We start from the raw sequence: 12,154 nt of genomic DNA on the forward strand, positions 1-12,154 counted from the left end.
CACTGGTAATCTCCCAGGGTTGTCATGAGGGTCAATGAGAGAACACACATCAGTAAATGCTCATGATTGCGCTTCTGATTTTGAGAACCCCTCTGGCTCTAATTCCACGATTCGGCCTTTCTGGTTCCCTTCCCACCGTCTACGTTGCAGCCCCAGCCCCTCTCCATTCCAATGCCTTCCCTCTGCTAATTCTTTCCTATTAATCCTGCACAGAGCTTGCTTTGTGTGTATTTGTTAGCATGGTGTCTCTCCCACTGGATTGTAAGCTCCCTGAGGGCAGGGACTGTCTTTGGCTTTTGTACCCCCAGCACATAGCCCAGTGCCTGGCAAACAGTAGGCACTTAATTAATGTTTACTGAATTGAACTGGGTTACTACTCCCTTCCCTGCCTTTATTCCCATTGTTCTCCAAGCCTGGAATAGATTTCCCTCTTGCAGATGGATTCTCCACCACCCTGTTTATACATATCAGGAACCAACCGCAGAATCTGAGAGCGGCAAGAGACCTCAGCAGCCATCTCATTCAACCACCCAGGAAGGAATCCCCAGTGCGACATACCTGACAAGTGGCCATTCAGCCTCCGCTCACAGACCCCCCCCCAGGGTGAGGCAGCCCCTTCCTCCTCTGGGCAGCTTGGATTACTGGGAAGTTCGTCCTGACTTCCAGCCCCAATGGTCTCTTTGCCCCTTCTTCCTGTGGTTTTTCTCCCACCCTAGGATTACACGTGTTTGGGACATAGGGTCTCTCTCCTAGTTATCTTGGTGCCTATGGTTTCAGACTTTCCTGGTTTTTCTTCCTTTCCTCCAAAGGGCCTATTGCAACACCTCGAATCTGAAAGGACAGGCCCTCATTTCATCTCCAGGACCTTTCTAACAATGGACAACAGAATGCTTAGGGGCAACCTGCTGAATACACGAAATCCTATTTGAGAAGACAAGAGCTCCTTAGTGGGGACTAACAGACACATGTTGGGTAAAGTTCTTAGCTGAGTGCAAACATAAAGATCCAAAATGATTCCTCTGTGCTGAAAATGTAGTCTCTGATAAGGAACCTAATGATGTGAGACAGAACTGAAAGGACAGAACTAGCTTGCTCATGGACACCCTGTCCCAGAGCAGTTGGGTTTCCCAGGAAGTCACTGGAGGACAGTTGAAGAGCCAAAGAGACAGGAAAACTATAACAAGCAGACACAAGAACAGAAAGCATGTCATTCTGGAGCTGTTTAGTGTGAGGGAAATAACCCTATGCACCCTGATTGACCCAGAGCCCATTGTTACATGACAACACAACGTAGCTATTTGACATTTACAGTAAACATTCATAGTTATCAAGAAGATATTAAATTATATTCCTTATCCTTTAAAAAGGCTAGGAAATATGTAGCACACGGTAGGAAGGTGACCACCTGAAATGGTTAATTTTTTTTTAAAAGGAGATAAATTAGCCACACAGAAAGTTCCAGTATCAGGTGTGCCTGAGTAAATGAACCGAGGTCTACAGACACAGAATCACAGACTTTGAGAGTTGGAAGGGACTCATACATGAAAGGATACCCCACAAAACCATACACGACAATACTGCTTGAAGACCTCCAAGAACCTACCAACAGTCCAGTGCACTACTACACTATTTGTTTTCTTTACATCAACTCCAAATTGGCTCCTTTGCAATGGGTTCTGCCCTATGGGCTCAAACAAAATTAATGTAATCCTTCATCCACATGACACCCTTCACCCCACCTCCCCAACCCCAATCTTCTTTTTTCCAGGCTAAACATCTTCAATTTATTCAAATGAACTTCATGTGGCATGGACTCAAGAGCCCTCACTATCCTGGCTGCTTTCCTCCGGACCCTCACCACGTTGTCAATATCCACCTGTTACCCAGAACCAAGCACAAGGCTCCAAATGAAGTCTGATGGAGCGGAGTCTACTGGGACTGCTATGCTTCTGTTTTTGAAAGTTAAGCCCCTCTTAATGCAGCCTGAGGTTACATTGGCTTTTTAGGAAGCCACATCACATTGAGCTTGTGGTCCGTTAAGCCCCTCAGATCTTTTTCAGAGCAACTTCTAACCATGTCTTCTCCACCCTGGACTTATGAAGTAGATTTCTTGTCCCCAGTTGTAAGACTTTACATTTATCCCTACTGGATTCCATCTTATTAGATTCAGCCCAGGGTTCTAGTCTGCCAAGACCCTGGAGACAGAAAGACAAAAATGAAATAGTTGCTGCCCTCAGGGAGCTTCATTTTATTGAGAGATAATGGGTACACACATAAGCAAATACAAGTCATACACAAGGTCAGTACAGGAATTGAACTTTGAAGGAAATAAAGGGTCCTAAAAGGCAGAGATGAGGTGGTTGCATTCCAGTCATTGGGGAAATTCTGGGCAAAGGAATGGAGATTGGAGATGAACTGTCCTGTGCATGCAGCAGTAAGCAGGCCAGGTTGGGTTAACATAAGATTATGTAAAGGGAAGCCATGTATAAGAATCCTGAAAAGAGGTTGTAGGCAGATAGAGAAGAGCAGCCCAATAGAGAGGGTTTTACCTTTGTTTTTTCATATGGGGTTGATGGAAATTGTTTTCAATTTGGTTCAACATTCATTCGTTCATTCACTCATCCACTCATTCATTCATTCATCTATCCATTCATTCATCTATTTTTGTGTTCATTTGTGTACACGTTTCCCCTGATTGAACATTAGCTGCTTGAGTTCAGAGGGTGCTCCATCTCATTTCTGTGTTGTCAGGGCCTAGCACAGGGTCTGCCCTTGGTAAGCGCATGTTGACGGACCTAGCTCAGGCTATTTATGCTGAATGAGCCCACTCCTGTTTGGCACTCATGGGGCATACTCCGCCAGGTGAGGTAGGCATGATTTTTCAGGTGACCTGGGGGCACTGAGGAGTCCCCACACCGCCCCCACGGCATCCCGGCATGCTCAGAGCCCCTCACCCTTGGGATAGGCAAACTCTTTAATACCAACCAAAGTAGCGGCCAATTAGGGTGTTCAGGAAGGAGAACAAGGAAGCTGGGAAGGCGGGCAGCTCAGGCTGGAGTCGCCAAGCAGAGAGATCTAGATTGGACTCTAGGGCCAATAAGGACCTACTGGAGTTTATTAAGCAGAGGAGTGACATTGTCGGGTCCCTAATCCTCTCCATTTCAGTGCCTTCCACTGTTAATCACTTCCCGTATACCCTCAGTGCCACATGCTTTGCTTATTCTATAACGGCATGAGCTCAGTGAGAAGGAATGGGGTCCTGGGCACCCTCATTCCTACAGGTAGAGAGTATAGAGTGCCAGTGACAACCGTGCCAGGGATGGACTCATCACGCATCACTGGCCCTACTGGAGCAGTGGGAACACCCTGGCCCCTAAGCAAGTCCATCCTCAGGTGCAGATTCCTCTGGATCAGGGTTAACCTTGGGTCTTTGACCTTGGTGTGTATGTATGTGTGTGTGCATGTGTGTGTATGTATATGCATGTACATATATATAATTGGGGTGTTACATAATTGGTTTCCTTTGTAATCCTGTACATTTTATTCCATGTATTAAAACCATGCGTTATTCTCTGAAGGCTGCCACAGACTTCTCCAAACTGTGACCAAAGGAGTCCGTGACACACACAGCAAAGGTTCCTGTCCCTTGGTCTTGATCTTCTTGGAAGGGTTTGGTGATGCCTTGGGCACGCTGGGTCAACATCAAGGAGCAAGTCTTCAGTGAGTTTCTGAACCACCCATGGGTGGGGAGGCTCCTTGACCGTAGCCGAAGCCCCTTTGCCCCGCCTCAGCCTGATGTGCGTCGATCGAGATTTCTACAGCCTGAATGGACACGGATGGGGACATTTGGAGGACTGGACCCCTGTTTCCTGGCTGCACACCCAGTCAGGCTGGAAATGACTCCAATCACAGCAGAAACCTTGAAGACATTAGCGGGCTCTGACTGCACCAGGCCTGTGACGTTCTCCTTCTCTGAGACGCATCTCTCAGAAACTCCAGGAGTGATATGACATACCCTTGGCAGAGATTGCTTCTCTCACTAAAGCCAAGGAGCCTCTACGTGGATGAAGTCTCAAGGCCCCTTGATCGAGTGGCTAGCATATAATTATTATCCAGGACTTAATGTATGCAACATAATTAAAGTGGAACATCATAATCACATACAACCTTCTCTGCAATTTCAAATCTTGGGGGAGAGGTTCTCAACATGGGGTGTACGGAGCCTCAAGAGGGCCCATGGACAGATTCCAAGGGTCCATAAACTTGGGGCATAGACCATTTGGACAGCTGCAGTTCAATGCCATGGGCTTCCTTCGTAGTTAGATGTATTTTATTTTATGAATTTACCAGCATTATTGTGAGGAGGGGTGCCTGATCTTCTCCAATGTTCTGCCCAGAGTCCATGACAAACACACATTTAAGAGCACCTTCCTTGCAGACTTGCTGAGGGGCACAGAGATGTTAAGGGACCTACTCAGTTAAAGGGTTCAAATAGCTGTTTGAAGACGAATGTCTTGCTAGAGCAGAAGGAATTCACAGGGCTGCCCTCTGCCCTTCCCAGTGAGATCTGCTTCTCGAATGGAAATGTGTCCTGAGAACAATCCCTTGCTTACACAGCAGAGACTCAGTTACTGAATCTGCTATCTACTATCTGGGCAAATGAATCAACAGTCAAGAAACCTGGGAGTCAAGAGTCTGGTGAGTGACAGTGAGTCCTGAAGAGCCAGGCAGGAAAGAAGGAACGTGGATGTGATCTGGAGACTGGAAGAACTAAGAATGCCTGTGTTTCCTGGACAAGGAGGTCCCCTTTGGATGAATGGGCCAAGTGGGCATATTCCTTTTCCTGAGAGGCCTTTGGCCTGGGCTCTGTTGCTTTCACAAGTAGGGGACTTTGCTAAACCATCAATTAAGATGCATTTATCAACGCTGTGTGTCTGAGGCCCGGGGAGGGCACCCATTGGGGGAGCGAGGAATGAGCTCTCTTGCCCAAGGGCAGTGAAGCATGGGAGCTGGAGGGAACGGAATCATTTCTGGATGGACAAGTGGGCAGTTTCTGAGAAGGGACCGTGATGGCTGACACTGGATAGTTGCACAGGGTGGTGTCCGTGGGGGCCTTGTGGCCTAGGTTTTCCTAAGGGACAACATTTGCTTCCACAATGAGAACCCATGGGTCCCTCTGCCTGGGACTGGCCCCTCCCTGCCCTCCCCAGTCTAAGTAGACCCTACACCACAGGGCTGTGCTAACAATCCAAGCAGAAATGGGTCTCTGGGGCCACACACTGGCTTGGAAAACCACAAGTCACCATGATCTATGTTGTTTTGCATTTCACACCATTTTGCTAAGTATTTTCCAATTGCATTTTCTTCTGGGTCAGCTGCCCTGGGAGTGCTGTGGGCTGCAGGCTGGACCTCTCTTGTTTAGGGGGTAGAGGGTTGGACTTGGAAGACTTGGGTTCAAATCTTGCCCCTGATGCATAGTTGCTCGGCCTTGGGTCAGTTACTTAGATTCTCTGGGCCTCAGTTTTCTCTTCTGCCCGATGAGGGGTCAGCCTGGGCGATCTCTGAGGTACCTTCTGGCCATAAGTCTGAGTGGGATCTTATGCTCTTAGCTCAAACTCCATTAAGTAGCAAAATGCACCAAGGGTACAAAACACTTTTCACGCATTCTTGAAACAGTGTTCACTAGTCCTGGAAGTGTCAACGGCTCTGTCCCAATTAAGAAGTGTGAGGAAGAAAAAACTGCGGGTTTGTGGGGAGACTGAGCTTGTCAGGAACCCTCTGAAGAGCAAAAAGGAAGGGGGGGGCGCCACTCCTTGGAGCGCCTGGCTGGGGAAACCACTCAGGGGACCGTTATTCAGGTGGACTCCCCACCATCACTGAGGTCCTGGGTTCCCTGGAGACGCTGAGGATCAAAGGGTGGGCGGGGGCTGGATGACTGAGAAGGGGTGGCAGTCTCACTACCACTCCTTGGTGGTCATCTTTTTATGTCAATACTCATGTGGGTCTGGGGTCTCATTGTTCAGGGGCTCCCTCCCATGATACCCATAGTGACCCACCTTGTGCAGCTGTCACCCTTGGCCTTGCCTTCCCATTGGTTTGCCAGCACAGGCCCCACCCACCCTGCTGGGGGCCATTGTTGGCGAGGGCTGCCCATCCATCCATCCATCCATCCCTCCCTCCATCCCTCCATCTGTCTGCCCATCCCTCCGTTCGTCCATCTGTCCATCCAGCTCCTGTGAGGGGCCCATCTTTTTTTTTTTTTTTCCTTTTGGTGAGGCAATTGGGGTTAAGTGACTTGCCTAGGGTCACACAGCTAGTAAGTGTTAAATGGCTGAGGCCGGATTTGAACTCAGGTCCTCCTGACTCCAGGGCCGGAGCTCTATCCACTGCACCACCTAGCTGTCCCAGGGCCCATCTTTTTTGAGGCATCATGGCTACACTTCCTTCTTGCCTTTCCCAGAAGGAACATATTTCTTTTTCTACACAGATTACTTGGCTGCATCCTCACGTCTACCCCTGGCAGGGAGGGATCAGGTTCTTGTTACAATGAGAGGGAGAAGAGGGAGGCCTGGGGGGGGGGTTAACACGCCTTGCCCCAGGTCCCACAGCAAACTGGGGACATCGTGGGACGAGTGCCCGCCCCCCTCCCGGGCTCTCTCCATTGACTCCGGCCCCAGCAATGACCAACATGCTTGGGGCTCACAATGGCTGCTGCCCAGGTGTTACAAGGGGGAATTGGGGGTGGGGGAGTGCACTTCTAGCTATGGGAGGGCAGGTGCTCTGACCGCAGCTGGATCCCCGCTCCCCCTTTGCCCCGACTCAGCCTGATGCGGCCCCATCAGGATTTCTACTGTCTCCTTGACAGACAGACACCAGGCTGCAGAGTTAAAGGGACATTTATTGTGGCAGGGGCCAAATAAGAGCCGGTTTTCTGTCTCCTGACCTCTGCAGGGTATGCTAGCCACCCCCTCCTCTTCATTGTTCTCAGGACCCCTTTCAGATGACTGACGGCTTTCTTCTCGAGTAGCCCTCCCTTGTGTGCCCTTCCATGAAAGCTGGGGGTCAGGAGCAGTTCTGGGTCCCCTCCACGGACAGTCCTGAGGACCCCTGATGCTCCAACCTAGCCTGGGAGCAGGAAACCTCCGGTGGGAGCTTTGGGCCTCCCAGGGGCCCCCAATGAAGAGGAGAAGGTCATGTGGAACTGGGGTCTCTGGGCCGATCAGTTCCTGAGGAATTGGGAGGGAGACACATGATGGCGAGCAGACCAAGGACAGACAGAACCATTGAGCCAGATGTTGGAACAGGCTCGAGGGAGGCCTGAGACTCCAAGACACCAAGAGATGAAGGGACTCAGCCCCTCGGAAGTGGCCTGGGCTCCTCAGAGACGCTTCCCTGAGGGCCCAGCTCACCCTGGCTGGGACACCCTCAGTCCTGGGTCAGGGGGGGAGGAGCCAGGTGGAGCTGAAAGTTCTCATTCTGGAAGATGCTGTTGAGGGCAGGGCTGCTCTTGGAGACCCCGAGGAGCCTGTGACTCTCACTGCTTTGGGTCTGCGAGAGCTCCGTCAGCAGGGCCAGCTGCAAGACAGCGATAAACAGCATCAGAAGGGCCTCTGCCAGCACCCAGAGCTGGGGGTTGTGGGAGAGCCCATTACGGGCTCCCTTGGGATCACTGCCCCCCCACAACGATTGTAAAAAACGGGCGCCCTCACCCCAGCAATATCTGACACCGCTGAGCCCCTCCCCTCCTCCCCATCACAGGGCATGGCGCAGGGCAGTCCTCCATTCACTAAGGCTTTCTCCCTCCCTTGTTCAGCAATCATTCCTCTCATCCTTCTGGTCTTCTGGGTATGTGGGCTGTCTCCTCTTAAGCAGTCTCAGTTTCTTAGCACCTGGAGTGGCCTCCTCCTGTGCTAAGGTGCCATCCCTGGGCTTGGGCAGTATCTTATTATTATTATTATTATTATTATTTTTTGCAGGGCACTGAGGGTTAAGTGACTTGCCCAAGGTCACACAGCTTGTAAGTGTCAAGTGTCGGATTTGAACTCGGGTCCTCCTGAATCCAGGGCCAGTGCTTTATCCACTGTACCACCTAGCTGCCCCCTTTGGGCAATATCTTTGCCAAGAAAACTCCAAATGGAGTCATGGAGTCAACAACTCCTTAGCGTGCCCCTGGCACAGGCTCACTCTACCTGTGTCGCCTTGCTGACTCTCCCCAGGCAGCACCCCCTGCTCTAGTGGGGCTGGGCATGGGTCAGCTTGACCCTTCTGAGCTTAGCTCAGAGCTCCTGAGCTCAAGCAATCCTGCACCCTCTGCATCCCGGCAGCAGGGATCCCAGGTGGGTGGCATTTGTCATCACTAATGATCTCCCAGCTGTCCACTGCCCGTACATGCCCTGGCTTGTCTGGCTTATGCTCCGGGGCCAGCCCCTGAATACGCACAGATGTTTATCAGGCACTGTCTCTTTAGAAAAATGACACCCATGGGGGCAGCCCCCTAGGGATGCCAATGGCCACCCTATACTGCTGCCATCCCTGTCTCTTGCTGGTTTATCTGCTGGAACCAATGTCCTTGGCGGGGCCTGGCTGCCAACCCGGGCCCAGCTCCTGGTCGCTGGCTGCAGCTCCCAAGGAGGTCTCACGAGTGCTGGGCTGGGCCCAGGGCTGGACCAGGGGAGTGAAGCTCCTTTAACTCAGCTGTGCAAATGCCCAGGATGGAAACGTGAGTTGGAGGTTGGGGGGCAGCTGAGCTGGGGGGCCGGAGGCCTCGCCCCACCCTCCCAGGTCCCAGGAAGCAGGATCAAACAGAAGGGGCCTAAGAGGTCATCCAGGTCCACCCCTCCTCCCCTGCCCCCCGCCCCGGCCAAGGCAGGATTTCTCTCAGGGATCTCCACAGCCCTTCTTCCTTCAATGCTGCTGAATCTGGGCCGTCCCCTGGCGAGCCCTGCCATCCCCAGGGGCTTACAGCGCTCCCCTCCCCTCCATCAAAGAGCTGGAAGAGACATTCAAGGTCAATGCCCTTGTTTTGCAGATGGGGAGACCGACTCCCAGAGGAAGAATGACCTGACTGGGGTCACTGGGTATTAAGTGGCAGGGGCAGAATTTAAAGCCAGGTCTGCTGACTGCACCAGGAAAGCCTCTTGCTAGCCCTCTCCCTTTACAGGCCAGGATGCTGAGGCCCATGGAGAGACATCTTCCTCCCAGTCACACCAGCCTCAGTGGCCGGGCTGGCGCTGGGAGCCAGGGCATGTGTTTGTGGCTGGGTTTCTCTAAGCTGGGAAGGAGGCCAGAGACAGAACTCAGGCTTCCAGAACAATAAATCAGAAGAATGGAACTCAAAGATAAGCAGGAAAGGGGGGGGTGCTTTACCCTGGAGGTTCCCCGGTAAAGGCGGCAGAGCTGGTCGAAAGCCTGGATTTGCTGGGGATCCAGTCCTGGTTCTGATGAGGTCTGAGAAACCAAAGGGGACAAGCATTAATCGACTCCCCCCAACCTCCATCCCCACAGGGGTTCCCTCCCTCCTAAGGGGCTATGGGGGGGGGACAGATGGACACCCCGCTCTGGTACCTGGCTAGTGTTCCAGCCTTCTGAGCCTCCAGTCTGCAAACATGCACAACACAGGGAAACAAGCCACGGCACCAGGAGGGGCAAAGTCAACATGGAAACCGGGAGCCCCTCAAAGCAGAGCCCCACCAACCCCCCCCCCCACCAAGCCCTGTCTCCAAGGCGGGAGGCCCTGCCAGTGCGGCGCCAGGTGCACTGCAGACAGGCTGGCATTGCAGGGCTCAGAGGACGCCCCTGGGCATGTCCCTTCTGTGGGGCTCAGGTGCCAGGCCGCCCAGGGGCATCCTCTGAGCCCCCCAGGTCCTGCTGCACAGCCCTCCACACAGAAGGTAGACCAGGGGAAATAGGCCCCCATGTCTGCCACGCTCAGAGGCTTCCTGTGCCTTGGGAGGGCCAAGGACCATGGTCCCATTTTACAGACGGAGAAGCTGCAGGTCATTAAGCTCAGCTCAGCACCACGTGCTGGGCCCTTCTTGTATGATGAGCGAGTTCAGGGAGCTAACACTCTACACAGCTGAGTGGATACATACATGTGCACACCCCGGGACAAGCAGCACCTTGGACCCCAAAGAGACCCCGTCCCAGATTGAACCTGTACTGCACCCCCCCCCCGCCCCACCCCAGTCATTCTGAATACCCGGCAGAGACGACACGATGCTGGGAGGGGGGAGTGAGGCAGGATCCCCAGGCCTACATGGGGCGGGAGGCAGGGCCAGATGAACAGGAATGAACAGGAAGGCCTCGGGCTTATCCCTCCTTCCCTTTGCCCAGAAGTGTGCGCCAGTCTGGGGCTGAGCAACAGTTTGTATTGAAAACCAGAAATCATCGGGGCCTTCGGTGGGCAGCAGCAAGTTCAACGAGTCATTAAGAGCGCCGGAAAAGGGGAGAATGGCGGTGGCAGAATCTCAGGGTGAGGAGGGTCTTTAGATGGTCGGCCAGTCTGAGCCTCCTCGCGGGTGGGGCTGTCGGCTGTCCTCTGTATCCCCAGCACCTCTCGGCTCAGTGCCAGGCATACAGCAAGCGATTAATAAATGCTTACTGACGGACAGAGGCTGCTGTCCACCAAGAGGAAGGTGGGAGTCCTGCTGATGGGGGTGCGCCCCATTTGGAACCCTCTGAGAAGCTTTATCTCATGACAGAACGTGGCCAGGCTGGGGAGGGGATGGCTTCCCCAAGCATCTGAAGGGCTTCCTGTGAAAGAAGGCTTGTTCTGCTGGCCCCGGAGGGCAGGCACAGATGGAGCTGCTGCTGCTGCTGCTGGTGCGCTTCCTCCCATTCCAGTTTGGAGCGGACCAGATGCCTCTGCATCCATTCGGGGAAATGGGGAGGGGAAGCATAGGGGGCACTGGGAGGGACAGCGGCAGGATGGAGCTTGGAGTGCTGGGGGGGGGGGGCAGCTGGTATTCAAAGTAATTCCCGAACACGACTTTGCTGGGTGAACACCTGGTGCCTAAACAACAGCCCTGGAAAAGATGGGCCAGGAGCCCCCAGCAGACCTGGGTCAGCCTGGGGGGGAGGGGCAGGTAAGCTCCACCAGGGTGATCATTTGTGCTTTGGTTAGAAAGCCAACAGCCCCGTCAGCAGACGGCAGGTCGGGGGAAGAGCTCCATCCTGCACCGCTCCAGCCACAAACAGATCTCCCCCTGGCAGCCCCCCCACCCCCACCCCGCCCCGAGCACAGCAGCAGCTGCTGTTTCCTTTGTTAGAGATCCTGGCGTGGTCCCAGAAGCCTGCGACTGGCAGCCAGGGCGGGGGTCAAACAAGCTGAGACAGTGGACGGTGTGAGCAAAGCAAGAGGGACTGTCTTTCCTTCACTCAGTGATCCCAGGTGTGGTGAACCCAGCACACAGTGCCCAGCAGTAGGGACAAGAGCAGTGGCAGCAGCAGCACCGACAGCACATGGGACTTGAAGGTTCTCATCAGGCAAGCAATCAGAATCGCTCACCAAGTCAGCCTAGGAAGGTGACAGGACTTTACTGTCTCACCAGATATGACGGATTCAGAAACACAGAGAGATCCACATGAACGGACGCAGAGTAAAACGAGCAGGAACCAGGAGAATGAACGACACAGTAACAATGATGATGACGTTGACTGGACGGCTCTGAGCTACCCCAGAGCTTTGACCAAGCTGCGGGCAGGCAGCCTCAGAGAAGCTGATGATGAAACAAGCCTCGTCGGGGCTGATGGCCCAGAATGAGAGGCTCCTTCTCAGCTATGGCTGAAGGAAGGGTTGTTTTGCTTTAACATACTTGTTACGAGGGAGGCTGGGGTGAGGTGAGTTAGTAGGCAGTGACAGGTGTGAAAAAAATAAAAAGATGCATTAATGAAACATTTTCCAAAAAATTCCCAAGAGAAAAAAGTGCAGGAGAGTAGAAAGAGGCAATTTTGCTACTCCTCTGACTTGGTAGATTTATTTCTTTAAAAAATGAAAAAAGAAAACTGTATAAAAGGACACATTTTTTCACACAATTCTCTTCCCTGTTCTCTGCATCTTGAAATGGATTTTGATGTTAATAATGATAATGATGATGAGGGGCAGCTAGGGGGCGCAGTGGATAGAGCACCAGCCCTGGAGTCAGGAGGACCTGAG

The 12,154-nt window shown here is 52.7% G+C and overlaps 1 protein-coding gene across 5 annotated transcripts in view; it reads right to left on the reverse strand.

Moving 5' to 3' along the window:
* Positions 1–6,878: 6,878 nt before the first annotated feature.
* VPS8 (VPS8 subunit of CORVET complex) overlaps positions 6,879–12,154 on the reverse strand; it is a 161,729-nt gene continuing 156,453 nt past the window's right edge. For all 5 annotated transcript variants that reach the window (XM_044001871.1, XM_044001870.1, XM_044001873.1 and 2 more), the window contains 2 exons: positions 9,367–9,447; positions 6,879–7,575 (listed from right to left, as the gene is read on the reverse strand). In XM_044001871.1, coding sequence (XP_043857806.1) covers positions 7,426–7,575; positions 9,367–9,447 — 231 coding nt within the window. In that variant the 3' untranslated portion in view covers positions 6,879–7,425. The remainder of the gene's footprint in view (positions 7,576–9,366; positions 9,448–12,154) is intronic.

The sequence above is a fragment of the Dromiciops gliroides genome, chromosome 4, assembly GCF_019393635.1.
Source record: "Dromiciops gliroides isolate mDroGli1 chromosome 4, mDroGli1.pri, whole genome shotgun sequence".
In the NCBI taxonomy this organism is placed as follows: domain Eukaryota; kingdom Metazoa; phylum Chordata; class Mammalia; order Microbiotheria; family Microbiotheriidae; genus Dromiciops; species Dromiciops gliroides.